The sequence below is a fragment of the Cinclus cinclus genome, chromosome 6 (assembly GCF_963662255.1).
Source record: "Cinclus cinclus chromosome 6, bCinCin1.1, whole genome shotgun sequence".
NCBI classification, from domain to species: domain Eukaryota; kingdom Metazoa; phylum Chordata; class Aves; order Passeriformes; family Cinclidae; genus Cinclus; species Cinclus cinclus.
Window position 1 is genome coordinate 48,776,454 of NC_085051.1, and position 15,969 is coordinate 48,792,422.

General features: G+C 38.6%; 2 protein-coding genes across 2 annotated transcripts; both read left to right on the forward strand.

The window, feature by feature from the left end:
* Positions 1-1,360: 1,360 nt before the first annotated feature.
* BDKRB2 (bradykinin receptor B2) lies at positions 1,361-2,503 on the forward strand. Its single transcript, XM_062495882.1, has one exon. It carries the CDS (start codon positions 1,361-1,363, stop codon positions 2,501-2,503), a length of 1,143 nt encoding a protein of 380 aa, XP_062351866.1.
* An 8,186-nt stretch (positions 2,504-10,689) lies between these two features.
* Positions 10,690-11,775, forward strand: BDKRB1 (bradykinin receptor B1). Its single transcript, XM_062495949.1, has one exon. It carries the CDS (start codon positions 10,690-10,692, stop codon positions 11,773-11,775), a length of 1,086 nt encoding a protein of 361 aa, XP_062351933.1.
* Positions 11,776-15,969: the final 4,194 nt, after the last annotated feature.

Below are 15,969 nucleotides of genomic sequence, written 5' to 3' on the forward strand. Positions count from 1 at the left end.
CTCTATGCGTATTAACCAGTGATACTTACCAGCCAACAATTCCAGCAACCAGAAAACAAGTGAGAACCCTCATCTGATCAGGTTTTGCAAGTGTCCTTTTTCACTGCCAAGTTAACAGTTGAATAGGACAAATGTCTTAATTAAAAATACATTTGAAAAACTCCAATCAAATGATAATATAAATAGTGGTTATTATAAAGACCTGAAAGAAGATGAAGAGTATTTCTGCTGCTCAGTCCAGAGAATTATATGTACAGATGTGGGAAGCCAATCTTGCATTTGTATAATATCTCGGCATTTATTATCCAAGAACACAACATCAAGAAAACACAGTTAACATTTTATCAGTAGTGAATGATGCTGCACGCTCATCTTCTGTTTGTTTCTAGTAACATTTAAGTACACATCTGACATTTCTGCCCATAAATAGCTCCCTGTACAATCCCAGGCTGTTCTGATCTGTAGAATGTTTACAGTGTTCTGTTTTTTCAGACTGTGCTCTTGCACCCAAGCTGGCTGACAGCAGACAAGTCCTGTCTTATAGGATGGCCTCTGTCTCTACCAAATTGCCAACCCACCCACTGAGCACGTCTTAAAGCTGAGCTCCCTCATGAAGATTGTACCATTTATCTCTTCTGTGACTTGGCTGCAGAAAGAGACTGTAACACAGAGACAGAAATACACAATTTCCATGAGAAGCTGAGAAAGGCACGCTGCTGGCAAGCCCTGATCTCTCAGTGTTCTCAATGCAAACTAGAGCTGCAAACTAAATGTGTGTTTATTCTACAGTCATAACATTTGGGAAAATATATGCTGTGCTTTGGGGAGGAAGCACCACTGAATTCCACTCAATTCCTGCTATACAGGGGAGGGTGTAAAATGTTGCTGAATGTGACACAGAACTAACAGGTTTGCCACGAGCAACCTGAGACACAAGGTAAACCTGTTCTTTAGGGGAGAGCATGGCTAATGAAGTGATAAGATAAAGTAATGATGAACATCCTCAAAGAATTAACAGAGACTTGCTGCAGCTCAGTTCTAGTGAATAAAGGCTTCTAAATGTTCTATTCAGTTAATCCATTCATAATGATATCTGTTGTTGCTACATCCCCTCTGCTTTACTTGCCTAAAATTGCAATGCAGTCCATAAATAATGTGTGATCCATAGCAATGCAGTCTGTAAAGCCTTCCACAGACACACCCAGTGTCTATGAGAAGAAACCCAGAGGACTGTAAACCTGTTCAGTAGCTACGCTTCTAGGACATTAGGAAAACCAAAAGACAGCTTTTCTTATTGTGTCTTTTGCAGCAATGAGCTAGATGTAGCAATTTTATGTCACCTATTTTTCTCTTCACAGAAATGGTTTCCATCACAACTGAAAATGACACACAGATCTACAATATGACCACCCAGGAGCTCACAGTCAGTCCAGAATATTTGCACAATAATTCAGGAGTGCCTCTGATAGTTCAAAATGAATGTGTAAGTGCAGTCGTATGGAAATGGCTACAGGATTTTCAGCCTGGATTTCTCTGGTTTATATTTATTCTGGGATCAATAGAAAATTCCTTTGTGCTCACTGTGCTGTGTTTCCACAAGAGCAGCTGCACAGTGGCTGAAATTTACCTAGCAAACATGGCATTGGCCGACCTAATGTTGGTCTGTATTTTGCCTTTCTGGGCCCTTAATATTTCCAATAATTTTCATTGGCCTTTTGGCTTGTTTCTCTGTAAAGCTGTCAACATTATGAGTTCCATGAACTTATATTCTAGCGTTTATTTCCTGACACTAGTGAGCGTTGACCGCTACCTGGCCTTGGTGAAAACCATGTCTCTTGGACGGATGAGACGAACCATCTGTGCCAAATGGATTTGTTTTGTAATTTGGACATGTACATTGCTCATGTGTTCACCTGCAATGGTGTTTCGAAATTTACATTATTTTGAAGAGTACAACATCACAGCCTGTGTTCTTCTTTACCCAGCCAGCTACTGGGAGCCCACAAACAACTGCTTGCTGAATATTGTAGGGTTTCTGATCCCATTCTGTGTAACTACATATTGCACTGTGCAAATCATTAAAGCCTTAAGAAGCAGCAAGCTACGAAAAATGAAGGTAGTCCAGACAGAGAGGAGAGCCACCATGCTGGTCTTTGCTGTGCTTCTGCTGTTTATCATCTGCTGGCTTCCATTCCAGATCAGCACGTTCATCGACACAATCCGTTACTTCACACCCACTCTCAAATGCCTGGAAGACATCAATGATGTACTGACCCAGGTGGCCACATACTGTTCCTTTAGCAACAGCTGCCTGAACCCAGTCTTGTATGTGATTGTTGGGAAAAACTTCCAGAAGAAGGCTGTGGAATTCTACAAGGACTTGTTTACGAGGAGGTGCAGAAAATTAGAGTCTGTGCAGATGGAAAACTCCCTGGACACTTTAAGAACTTCCATTTCAAGTGAATACACAAGGAAGAAGTCTGTTATGTCATTACCCCAATAGCATAATTTCAGGAAATCCTTAAAGGAAGAAAGTCTTCTAACATATCAGTCTCCACTCATATCAATCTGCTACAGGTCCACAGAATAAACCTGTGTGTTCATTACATGAGGGAAATCATGGTTTGATCTCAATGGAAATTCCATAGAGAGACCTGCTTCTAATTTTATTGGATTTTTTTCATTATTTAATTGATTTTCATGATTCCTATTTTGTAGCTTACCTTCATTTTCATGAATGATAGCAGGTGCATGTATCATTTGGAATGTTTTACTAAGATGTACATAAAATTTCTGAACAGAGCCCCAGTACAAAAGTTATTGTCAGGATTGTGCAGCTGCATATGGTACCCCAATAGTGTGTTAGATAAGATTTTTGATCTGGGAGGTGCTTGTATTTGAGTAAGTTCTGTTAAGTGAATCCTGTAGGATGCATTTTTAGATGTGTCCACTCTCTGTGCTTTTAATTTCTCTCTTCAGTCATCTGAAGCGATCTGATTTTTTCATTGATAAGCAGCGCCTTTTGGCAACTGTTCCGGCCAGTTACAGATTTACATGAGCGAGCACATGTGAAAAGCAGCTGGAAAAAAGGTAAAGTGGTAGTGGAAGGGAACCTGCACCCACCTGCATGACGTTAGCTGAGTTTTCTTCGTAGAAGAAGATTCTTTACTCCTTCTACCTTGGAGTGAAAACATTCACTTACTCCTTGTGAGGGAGTGAATGCTATTTGTATTCATGCTTACACTTCAGCTCAGAGACTCGGGTTTTTAGTATTCACAGGGCATAATTAATGTTATTCAATGGGTATATAAAAGCTCGGCACAACTGGCATAATCTCACAAACAGAAGAAACTGAGAATATGAAGGAGAGCATCACCTAACTACATTAGAAATTGAACTGAAGATAACAGGGGTCTTGAAAGCTCAGAGAATTCAAGAAAAGCATTTTCAGATTCTAGTAATACCTACATTTTATTTGTAGACTTAGTCTGTGAGATTTTAATACAAGATAACTTTTCCCCAGTTGGACTATATTTTTGAACTAAGTTGATTATACACATTAAAAAAACTCATAGTGTACTGAATTGTCTTTATGCACTTTAACCTCTAGGAACCTTGATCAAAATTGAGTGGAAGATGATCTAAGAAAATTAAGAGTCTATGTTTTTTTTCAAGGCACTTAAGGTTACAGATTTTAAAGCTACCTAGGGAAATGGAGTTTGGTGACCTGAGTAAATTCAGATGGCAACTACATGGTCTTTATCCCTCAGAGCTTGAACAGAGCAATAAAGTTCATTTGAGATGGAAAATTTGTATTAAACCTTCAAATAACTAAGCTGCAAAAGAGAAGTGTGCAGATGTGATTTGAAGACTATGGGATTTAGATCACTGTATATGATTTATAGACTATTTCTGTGGTTTTTCTTTGATAATCCAGTATAATCCTGTGTTGTAAATACTTCTGTTGCTCATCCTTTTTCTTGTCTGAAGCAACAGGGACAGCTATGATGAAACACTGCAAGGCTTTCTGTTATATCCATTGTCATCATACTGTCTCATCCATAAGCATGCTGTTCATGCAACCCTTACACAAAAATAACTCCATACAGAGGTTATTGAGGCAACAGAAGTTATTTCTGAGTATTTGGTACTGAGAAGTAAAATAGAAAAATGTTATTATGTTCATATCACATTAATTTAAATATTGTAAATATATAGGCAACTTTTTTTTTACTATGCAGTAAGCATGTACAAAAGAAAATAAAGTACTTTGAGAAATGCAATTTCCTGGCATTTTCTTCTCTAGCCTGTATCCCGTTACTAAGGAATGATTTTTCAGAAGTTCAACTGTTCCAGATGCTTACCTCACTTCCTGTTACACCAAAGGAAAGAGAGCTGAAATGACAGAATTTTAGCTACTTTGAGCTCTTTCTTTTCAGGGCCCATTTCTGAGTGCTGTTGACCACCCTCAGAGCCTTTGGAAGTTTAAATCAGAATTAAAGCAGCTACAGGTACTGGAATATTTTTGGTAGCTTTTCTCTGCCTGCTGATAGCTCAAGGTTCTAAGCAGCCACAAGCAACAATTGGAAGCCCCTGCAGCAGCTTATGCACATCACAGAACAGACAGTATCAGCTCACAGACTGTTTTATTCCCTTTTTTCTGACTCTGCAGTGTGTTGACTGCAGTTTTGGTATTCACATGCACCATTTATACATGCAACAAAAAAAAAACCCAAGAAATAAAGTGCAACATCCAAGCTCCATCTGACCTACTGACAGTTTCCAGTCACAGATGGTTCTGTTCTGTTCTTACAGAAGTATGACAAGATATGAGAAGGACTTTTGGTAAAATGAGGTCAGCCTTTATCCTGAGAATTTCAGAGCTGAAGATGTCAAACAGGAGTCATATCTTTTTATTCTTCTTTATCTTGCCCCCCTCTTACCTGTGCTCCCATCTTCTCTTTTACTGAGGTTGCCACAACTGTTATCAAGACTTTGGCCAAGCAAAGAGCTGACTCTCCATTCAGCCATGGCCAGAGGAATGGCAAGGATACCAAGAGCCAGATGATGCTTCTGGCCTTCAGCATTTACAGCAGGAATCATTCTCATTTCTCCCCTCTCTCATTTTGCAAGTGAATTATTGGCTTCGCTTCAAAAAAAGTTTAAAAGTTTAAAAAGTTTAAAAGGTGTTACACAAGCCACTGGAGCTTGCTGCAGACAGGAGGAAGTTGCTCTTTTTTAGACAGGGTTTCAGTGGAGGAGTTAAGATCTTGGTTCAGGTCTCCCAAATCCCTGAACAACCTTTAGCCATTGAATCATCTTTCGATTCCATTCTTCCATCTGTACATTGCTGGTTTTTCAATCTATATTGATTCCTTCATATTTTGCAGTTTCAAGCTCTGTAAACTGTAGTTAGTAGGGCTTGATTATTACCACATTGTGGTGGTATCAGCATTATTCTTTGGGAATTGTAAATAACTGCACCAGAGTTTAAGCTGTCCTTAGTAATCTCTATAGTGTATGTGAAGAATTCCAACTAAGCTGAAAGAAGAGTATCAAAAGGTCATATTAAAAATCTTTTCTGCTCTTTCAGAACAAATGAACAGTTATAGTAGATAATTAAGCTGATTTGCCAAACATTTCAATAAAGAAAATAAAATCATTAAAACATATCGATCCAAAAAGATATTTTGTCCCAATCATTAAAGGCTCCAGCCATCTTAAAATAAAGATTTTTAATGGCTGAACTGTTGGACCAAGAGTCAGAACTCTAGAGATCTTTGGGATTTTTGACATTTGTCTAACTTGTAATGTATGTGACAATTAAGCAGAGTATTACCTCTAAGTTCATCACCATGTTTATTTAATCATTCTGATCAGAGAGTCTCAGAATTTGAAAACTCTTATGCAGCTCTAAAAAGTGTTTACTTTCTGCAGGAAAGTCTGCCTAGACAATGTTACTGAAGACCATTCAAGCTTAAAACAAACCAGCATGCTATGAGTATCCTCAGCTGAAGGTGCCAATAGACAAACAGGTTTTTTATTGTAAAAAAACCTTAACTATTGATTCTTACAGATATTTTTAAAATAATCCTTCACATTCCTTCAATTCATGGTCCATTACCTCTGTGCAAACTCTGAAATGTTACCAGATCTTCATATACTTTCTATAAGTTGAAATGAGGAATGAAGTTGTAAAGACATAATAAATTAGATCCACTTTCTATATAAAGTTACAGCTTCTTCTGTAGACTTGTTCTAAGATCTTTAAATGCTGGAGCTATTGCAGTGCCTATTCACTTTTTCTACTAAATGCATAGACCTCCAATTTTGAATATCTCTTCATTACCGAAAAGTGTTCCAAATATAGCAATGAAAAACAACAAAAAATAAGAAACTAGGTTTTCAAAGAGGAGTTGGATTTGCAAAACCAGTATTTTGATCCCATTTTGATCTGACAAGTTTTGTAAGTCTTGTTATTTATCATATAAATTTTAGAGGCAGCTGCAGTTTTTTATTCAGTCTGTGAGTAAATGTGGAACTTGGCAGATCCTAGAGATTCATGTCCAAGCAAGGACAAATTCCAAACTTCTTGTTATTGCTGAAATGTTCTTCATTATGGAAAAAATAACTTAAACACGGAAACGCAGTAATGTAAGCAAAGAGGATGCTTTGGAAAGTCTGTGACGAAGATCTCCTATCATATTGCACTTACCTTTATGAGTCAGTGTGAGATGGGCTGTTTCAAGATTTTCCTCCTGTAATTTGTTACACATTACTTGCATAATGTGTAATTCACAAATTACATGTTGTGTTTCAAGTCTTTGCTGAAATTTAAATTTTACAAGATATTAAAAAAAAATAAACAACATTAGATCTTGAGCCATTTAGAGTTTTCTCCATTGTGATGGTATTAACTGGATCTTTTTTTGTTTATCAATTTTAACACTGTTTGCATAACTAATTTACAATCTTTTAATGAACAAAAATTTGGAAAAAAATTATTTTTCATTATTGGGTAGCTCATAATAGGGTATCATCTTTCAGCCTTCCTTGCCTTTTTATTTTAACTTACTTATCAAACAAAAATGGACACAATTGAATAAGAATTGAGATAGATGGTGCATGTGTTAGTTAAGCAGCCAATGAGAAGAATGTTTTCTTATAATTAAATAGCAATCCACTCCCTTGATAATTTCTCATTGTTTTGTTTATTTTTTGTTTTAATTGAAAACCCACATTATTTACATAGCTATACTTCAGACAGATTTGCATGTAAAGTCTGAGATGCAAGATATTATCTTTTTAAAATATTGCACTAAGCAGTGGACAATCAGAATGAAAAACACAAAAATATTTTATAAACAACCACTCAGGCTACTTGGTGCCAGAAATTAATCAGAAAAATAAGAAGCTTATTTGGGTGCAAGACTGAGAAAATACAGCAGTCAACATGAATATTACTGAGAAGTAATATTCACAGAGATTTATACCCTGGATACTTACAGTGGGATGCAAAAAGCAGTGCATTTCAGAAGGAATGGAAATGGGGTTTAGCATGGTTCATGTTTCAGCAGCCATTCCTACCTATCTGTACTGCTTTGCCATCAGCTCCTTGGAATGGTTTCCCCTCATGTCTAGCAGGGAAAGGAGCTCTCAACACAACAAAAACCTAGTTCTAAGTTTATCCTTGTGTGCGCTGGCACAGAGAAGGCAATTCAGAGCTGTTAATGAAGTTATTCTTTTTACAGACATTCACACAATGGAACTTTTAATTGCCAAGGACATTTTCAGAGCTTTAAGTAGCGGTCAAAGGATGACAAGAGTCATGACATATGGCTTGTATTATGTCACAATGAGAATGAAATATTTCACGTTTTGAAAAATTACTACCGCTGACATTTGAGAAAGTTTAAAAAAAATCCTGTGGCTTTCTTCCAAAATATAACATCACACACATGGTCTATGGCCAACAAAACACTCAGCACAGCACTCAGTCACTCAGTTGTGCCTCAGGATGCATCTTTGAATTCTCTCAGTAGCCCCAGTACTGCTCTTTATCAACTGTTTATGAATTTGAAACTTTGACTGGATTGCCAGGAAGGACAAGGAGTAGGTATGCCTATCATTTTTAATGTATTATCTTTATTAAAATAATATCTATATTTTATCTAAAAATTAATCTTTTGCGCTCTCAGTTCTGATCTGTGCAGTCTAGTAACACTTTCCCTTTCTTTTTCATCACAAAAGTAACTCTGAAGGTTTATGTGTAAAGCCATGATCCATTTTACCTACTTGCTCTAACTGGCTAATCAATATTAATAATAAAAAGATGCACAGTGCATGGAAATTCATCAGAAATCAGTTCAAAGTAAGAAAAAATGTCATTATATTTATAAAAGATGACTGGAATATGTTAAGAACAGAAACTGAAAACCAGTCATGTGGGTAATTGTCCATTAGCACTTAATACTTCAAAATACTTAAATTATGGAAAATCAAGTGCATTTTTCTGTCAAGAGAACATTTGGAACTCAATTTATAGAAGGTTTGTGGTAGTGCTCAGACACTGATTAGTAGACTCTGAAGAAATCTTTGCAATGAAAAGCTCTACAGAATCCTCAGGTCCCATTGCTGGCTGAACAAGAATTTGGATTTAGCTGTGAGTGAAACCTGAGCTGCAATGAAAAATAAAACTTCCTGGTGTTTTTAGCTGAGCCTATCATGAATGAATTTGTGGCTCCAGCTGAGAGATCATGTCTGAAGTGTGCAGAGTGACTGGCATAAGCTGATAGCAAGAAGTCATCAGGAAAAGGGCAAGCAAGGACATTAATCATTTATTTTTATTCTATATTTAGTAAAATAAATAATTCTGTTTAGGTTTGACTGTTATATTTCTTCTACATTCTTTTTAAAATATGAAGTTACAGATTTTCTGCTATTGCTCTCTCATGCCTTTGCCCTCCTGCTATAACAGCATTAGATTTCTGCTGTCTCACAAAGGGCCTCTCTGATGCTGATCAGCCATTTATTTGCTATATATATTTTATCTATAGTTTTAGATCCTCTCAAGTTATCTTGGTTTTCATGAGAGGTTTGTGAACTAGGTAACATTCAGACTGTTGTGAGGGAAATCCAGGGAGCTGTGCTAACTTGAATTGTAGCTCAGTTCCCTGTGAAAGCTGCCAGTGTGAATGAGTTTATGAACTCAGATCCAGCTTTACTGCTCACCTAGTTCTGCAGTGATGAAAAACGTTCTTTGTAGTAGTAGCAGATAGACTGATGTGGAATACTTATTACTAGAGGCATCCCAAAAATTAGTATTGCATGGTGCTCTTACACAGACATCACTGAGGCTATACATATATGTAAAAGAGATGAATGATGGTCCTAAATTCTTGCTTCAGAAATTCCATCATTAGCTGTCTCCTAGGTGTAAAATACAGAAGCTGAAAGGGCAGAGTTAAATAGCTGCAGAAGAAAGTCAACATTTAGAATGACTGATTGCAAAATACTGATTTTTTTCAAATAAATTCTTTTTTGTGATTTACATGCTACATTTGCATATGAAATACTGAAATGTCAGATGGCAGAATAGGCTCGATAATAACTTGCCATAATGTTCTGAGACTGAATACCTGTAAAAACCAGGATCCAGGTACTATCATCATGCATGGCAGCACCAGAAGAATGAAGCAGGAGGCAGCTCTGACAGTGGATCTCTGAAAGAAAGCACAGTGGATTTTCATGGGAGGATAAAGTTTTACCTGTGTTCTTACTCCTGCATGATCCCACATGGAGTTACCAGAAAGAAATAAAGGTATTGCCAATGCTATGATGGATTAAATACTTTGGAGACTGGGACATCTTTTCTCCAGCTGAGCTCAATTGAAACTTTTGAACTGAAGAAGAGTGCTGTAAATTTAGAGCTGCAGAATCCTTCCCTCCAGGCACAATTTTTAGCATAATATTTTAGAGAAGTCTGTGTTTTATTATTCCAACTGCTGACATTTGAAAGCAGTAAGATGTCTAATCTAATAGTAATTTTGAACCCAAAATTCAGGGTGGGAGAAAATGAGAAGGAATAAAAGAGTGCAAAGTTCAGGCAGCAAGTGAGAGTGAGCAGCTTTCCCAGTTCAGGGAAACAGGAATGATCCTGCTTCAGCAGGATAACAGAATACAATAATATATTAATGTATAATATAGTATATAATACAGTCATAGAATAATGTACATAGCATGGTAAATAAGAGTAAGAGAAAGGGCAGGGAAGGATACCAAACTGGCTTTTATCACCATCGTGACTTCCACTACTCTTAGGGAGACGGAATTCTCCCATATTTGTGTCTGTCATCACTCTAGAGGAGATGTACAGAACTACTTACAGTGATTTGTCACTTTCTGTCCTCTGTGCTACTTTCAACAATTGAAACAAGGAGAGGAAATTTCATAGGATGTAGAGGAAATTCTATCCTTGCTAGTAGTGGGAACATTTGCCACGGCTCCACATATTAAGTATGGATTGATCTAGCCTGTAATAAGCAGTAAGGACTATTAAAGAATTTGCAGCAGTTAAATGTTTGTTATACCACTCATGGGAGGCAACTTTTGCATTTTTATGCTTCTCTTTTGCAGTCATTTTCTCTCATTTCAAAGACGTCTCCTGTTCACTTCTGAATTTTTTAAAAAATGGCTGAAACTCCTCTACTGAATATTTCCTCCTCAAACCAGAGTGAAAATCAGAGCAACTCAACTGTTTGCCCAGACTTGGAAGACTGGTGGGATGTCGTGTACTATATAGTACCCAAGTACATCAACACTGTCTGTGTTACTGGTGTGCTTGGTAATGTGTTTGTTCTGTTCATTTATTCACTGCACAAGGGCCCCTTGAAGATAGCTGAAATCTACCTTATGAACCTAGCTGTTGCTGACCTTATCTTCCTCATGTGCCTCCCTTTCTGGGCAGAGAACATCAATAATGAGTTTAACTGGCCGTTTGGCACTTTCCTGTGCCGCAGCATCAGCACCTCCATCACCTTGAACATGTACACCAGCATCTACTTGCTCGTGGCTGTCAGCGTGGATCGCTACTTGACTTTTGTCCATACCTTGAACCACAGAGAGATATGGAGCAAAACTATGACCAAAAGGATCTGCTTGCTCATCTGGTTCTTTTGCATCCTTCTCAGCATCCCAGCTTTCACGTTCCGGACAGTGAACGACTTTCCCCAGTGGAATATTTCAGCGTGCACTTTGGACTTCCCCACCCCACTGTGGGAAACAGCTGAAAGCCTGGTACGCAATGTGGTGGGGTTTCTGCTGCCATCCACAGCAATCACCTTCCTCAGTTTCTCCACCATTCGGTCCTTAAAAAAAACAGCAAGAGAAAGAAGGGCACTGGGAGCAAAGGGCTGCAAGTGGCACAAAGGCACAAAGGCAACCAGGCTGATCTTCACTGTGGTACTGATGTTTCTTTTCTGCTGGACTCCTCACCATTTCTTTGTATTCCTTGATATATTATACCATACAGAAGTGATCAAAGGCTGCTTCTGGGGGGAACTGATCAACTTTGGGGAGCAGTTTGCTTTTATGCTGGCTACCACCAACAGCTGCATTAACCCCGTGATTTATGTCTTTGTTGGGAAATACTTCAGACAAAAGGCTTTAGAAGTTTTTTCACAGTTTATTCCCTGTGGATTTCCTTTGAGATGGGTATCTTTCAAAGAAATGTCTTCAAATTTCAAAATGTTTCCAGTCAGGAGTAGTTTAACATAATGGTTCTATGTTCCATCTTCATTTTGATATTACAACTTATTTAATGTCATTGCAAAAGGCATTAAAAATTAATATTAAATGCTCTGATCTGGCCTTCACAGACAAAGCTAATTATTTATTAAAGTAAATCACTTAGTTGATTGCTTATTTTTCCTCAGGTTTCCTTTTCTAGTTCTGTTTTATCCATTCAAATGCATAACGTGATACCAGAATTTTATACCAAATAATCTAACCTGTTTTACCTATTAACAGTGGCTTAAAAGAAAAAAAATATACAAAATATCAGAAATCTTTCTTTGCAGAAAGCCATAAGCCAGCTGGATATTTTTCTGCATTGTGTCTATTGATGAAAGCTGCTATACCACCTATAACACTATTCATAAAATTACCATAGGTATTACAGAGCAAATATGAGCTTAATCTTTGGCTGATAAATGCACTTGAGCAGGTGTAGACTAACTTTGGTTATTTTGAACAATATTTTAACTGGTTTGCATTTTCACAGTAAGATATAGAGAATTTTAAAATTTCTGTGCACTTTAATTTCATGCAGTGCATAACTATTGTACAAGATGATGTAACACAAAGACAGGGTACATAAATTGTAAAAAATGCAAGGTAACACAGTAGCCTCCTCATAACCTGACTTTTGATCCAGTTAAGTATTACAAAATTGCTCATCAAGTACTGTAAAGATCCTTTTTATTTTTATATGTGAATATATCTATGACGGACATTGATACTGTATTATTTTGAGACAAATCCTTGAATACATATTTATATCTTTATGAATCAAAATTAATAAACTACATATCATTTTACTTCATAGTCTTGCTCTTTCTTATTTATATTTATATTTATATTTATATTTATATTTATATTTAGTCTCTTTCCCCCTATTCCTTTGGGGAAGAGTAAAATATATAGTTCTTTGACTAAAAATCCGTGTTGCTACCAGAACACAAACTCTGGTAATAGAATAAAACTTCTTTTCCATCACAGCCACAATGGCAGAGTAAATGTAAGGCAACTGATATTTGTTCTGATAACTCTAAAATTATGACTATGTACAGACATGGAAGAAGATAGTGCAGCCTATCCAGCCAGAAAGATATTGGTGCAGAAGGGAGTATCCAGCCACATCATTTGTATAACAATCCATTTAACTGCTCATTGTAAGGCCTGTTCAGTCGTGTACTCACTGTAACAGCTCTGCATTTTCTGTGGCTCTTTTTAGTGTTTCCATTTTGAATACGTAATTAATCTCTTATTTGATTATAGAAATCTGTCTATTCAACTTCATTGCAGTAAGATTAGTGTTAATTTTTAATGGTTCTTTCAAACTTTTTAAATCTGAAGAGTGGAAGCCTTGTGAAGACTTAAAAGTCTATCTTCCTGCAATGATGGTTTAAGAATTAAGGGTGGATTAAGGGATCAGGAAGGAAGAATGTCTCATAGGTTTACTACTTCCACTCCTTCTGTGACAAATGTTTTTAAAATAAATATCAGGCTTAAACACCAATAGTAACAACAGGATCTGAAGTTCCCTGACTCATCTGAAATCTAATTCCTAATCCATCTCTTATAAACTGTTGAACACTGCATCTATTTAACATATCCCCAGCTGAAACTTTAACTCAAAAAACTTGCAAGCAGAGACATTTTCTGGGTGGAAAAAAAAAAAGGAAAGGAGAAATGAGACAGGAAAAAGGAAGGGAAGGGAAGGGAAGGGAAGGGAAGGGAAGGGAAGGGAAGGGAAGGGAAGGGAAGGGAAGGGAAGGGAAGGGAAGGGAAGGGAAGGGAAGGGAAGGGAAGGGAAGGGAAGGGAAGGGAAGGGAAGGGAAGGGAAGGGAAGGGAAGGGAAGGGAAGGGAAGGGAAGGGAAGGGAAGGGAAGGGAAGGGAAGGGAAGGGAAGGGGAGGGGAGGGGAGGGGAGGGGAGGGGAGGGGAGGGGAGGGGAGGGGAGGGGAGGGGAGGGGAGGGGAGGGGAGGGGAGGGGAGGGGAGGGGAGGGGAGGGGAGGGGAGGGGAGGGGAGGGGAGGGGAGGGGAGGGGAGGGGAGGGGAGGGGAGGGGAGGGGAGGGGAGGGGAGGGGAGGGGAGGGGAGGGGAGGCTGAAATAATGAAAAAGGTGCAGAAACAGAAGTTCCATTTTCCCACTACAGATGAGGACCTTTAAAGGGGAAAATGTCTTATCTGACTAACACTTGTCCATGTAATGCAATGTACACAAATAAAAGGAAAAACATTTCTTGAGTGTGGTGACATATTTAGGCTATGAGATAATAGTTTGAAAATCAGTATGAAATCTGAATTTAATGGAAAACTTCCTGTTTCCATCCATGAGCAAGTGACAGCAGCTTTCATGAAAGCACTGCTTCTTTTACATATGCTCAACTGTCAGGAAAAACATCTGTAGTTTAAATACTGCTTTAAACTACTAAACAGGGTCTTGCAAATCAATGGATTTACTCTCCAGTATGAATGTCTGCAAACATATGCATTTCTGACTATGTGTTAGGGTCTGGTTCCCGTCAGTGACCACTTTTTTGCTGTGGTGCTGCACTGCACTCACCTCATTGAACTGTGCCCAGGAAGGCTCTGGTGACAGCCATGGTGATGCTCCTGGGCTGGCAGGTGGCCAGGGCATTGCTGCTGTACTGGGCAGGCTGGAAAGCCAGTGTGAGTTGAAGGGATGTGGATGAGCCTATGGTGGAGCAGAGATTTACCTGCGGTCCTTGGAGGACACCAGGACTCCTTCAGGCATCTTTCAGGTGGATGCCTGAAGGAGAATATGGCATGACCCTGTGAGATGCTTCTGCTGGAGTAGGTTTTATGTCAGGACCTGTGATCTCATGAGGGACCCACACTGGAACAGTTATTGACAAACTGAAGCACTTGAGAAGGACCCACACTGGAGAAGTTCAAGGAGGACTGTCTCCTCTGGGTGGGAACCCCTGCTGGAGCAGGGAAAGCAGAGATTCTCTTACAGCCCATGGTGAAGACCATGGTGAAGCAGTGTGCCCCTGCAGCCCAAGGACGAGGAGGAAGATGTAGACTATATTCTATACATAGACTAAAGTCATGGACTAAATGAGCTCAAAATCGTACCACATCAAGTAAAAATGTTGACCCTTGGATGGAAAAAAACACTTTGCTCACAGGTCAGATGTACTGCAGCTTTCAGCAGTCAAATCCTCAGAGAGATGCTTGCACCTCTGCAGTTGCCTGTGAGACTTTCACAGGAGGTCTGGTCACAGAGCAACAGGACCCACTTCATTGCCCATGGGTCAAGGGGGGGGGGGGGGTGTCAAAGAAAATGCTCCTTCATTGTCCCAGTGAGCTCTTGGTGCACTCCCAGCAACAGGACAGGAACAAGTGACAAAAGCTGCACCAAGGTAGCAGGACCAAAGTCATACTGGGGAAATGGGTGGAGTTTAATGGAGAACAGAGAAATATCTGATTAGAGACTGGGAGTTGGGAAACTGAGGAAAAGGCTAAGACAAGAGAAGAAATAACCCACCAGTGCCTCTGGCAGCATCTTCCCAATGCCAGCGTGTGGGGACGAGCAGGGAGGTCACAGTGACCAAAAGAAAACTTTGAGGGAGGAGAAGACAGGGACTGGCTGGACCAGGGGACAGCAATGTGCGTGTGAAAGTAAAATGACTTCAACTGGAACAGAGCTGGGACCTGATGGTAAGGACATCAGAGCAAAGCGTTATGAAAAGAAAAAAGCAGTAGATATCTCAAGATGGGACTTGGAATATTGCATTCCTTAAAAAATCCCCGTCAGGATTGAAAACACTAAAAGAATTTAAAAAAAAATTGAGTTTAGGAAATCAAACATCCAAGGGTCAAGAAATATTTGACCTAAGACTGTCCCTGGAATCTCAGTGTGGTCTCCTTCAGGGTATGAGTTGCAATACAGTCTTATGGTCCTATGACTAAGCTTTGAATTTCCAATATTGCAATTTATCCACTTCTGATTTAGCCTTGTGTCACCCTGCCTTATGTAGTAGAGGAACTCACTTATGCAAACCAAACAAAACCCTCAAGAAATTAAATCATCCATCTTGCATATTAAATAAAAACAATGGTATTGATAACACAATACTGCCTTGAATTTTACACTAAGAAATCTTTGAGACAACATTTAATTAAACTGAAAAATTAATTTCAGTAAGATTATGTAGAAGG

Coding starts and splice junctions, on each gene's coding strand:
- BDKRB2 (XM_062495882.1), top strand. CDS start 1,361: ATGGTTTCCATCACAACTGAAAATGACACACAGATCTACAATATGACC.
- BDKRB1 (XM_062495949.1), top strand. CDS start 10,690: ATGGCTGAAACTCCTCTACTGAATATTTCCTCCTCAAACCAGAGTGAA.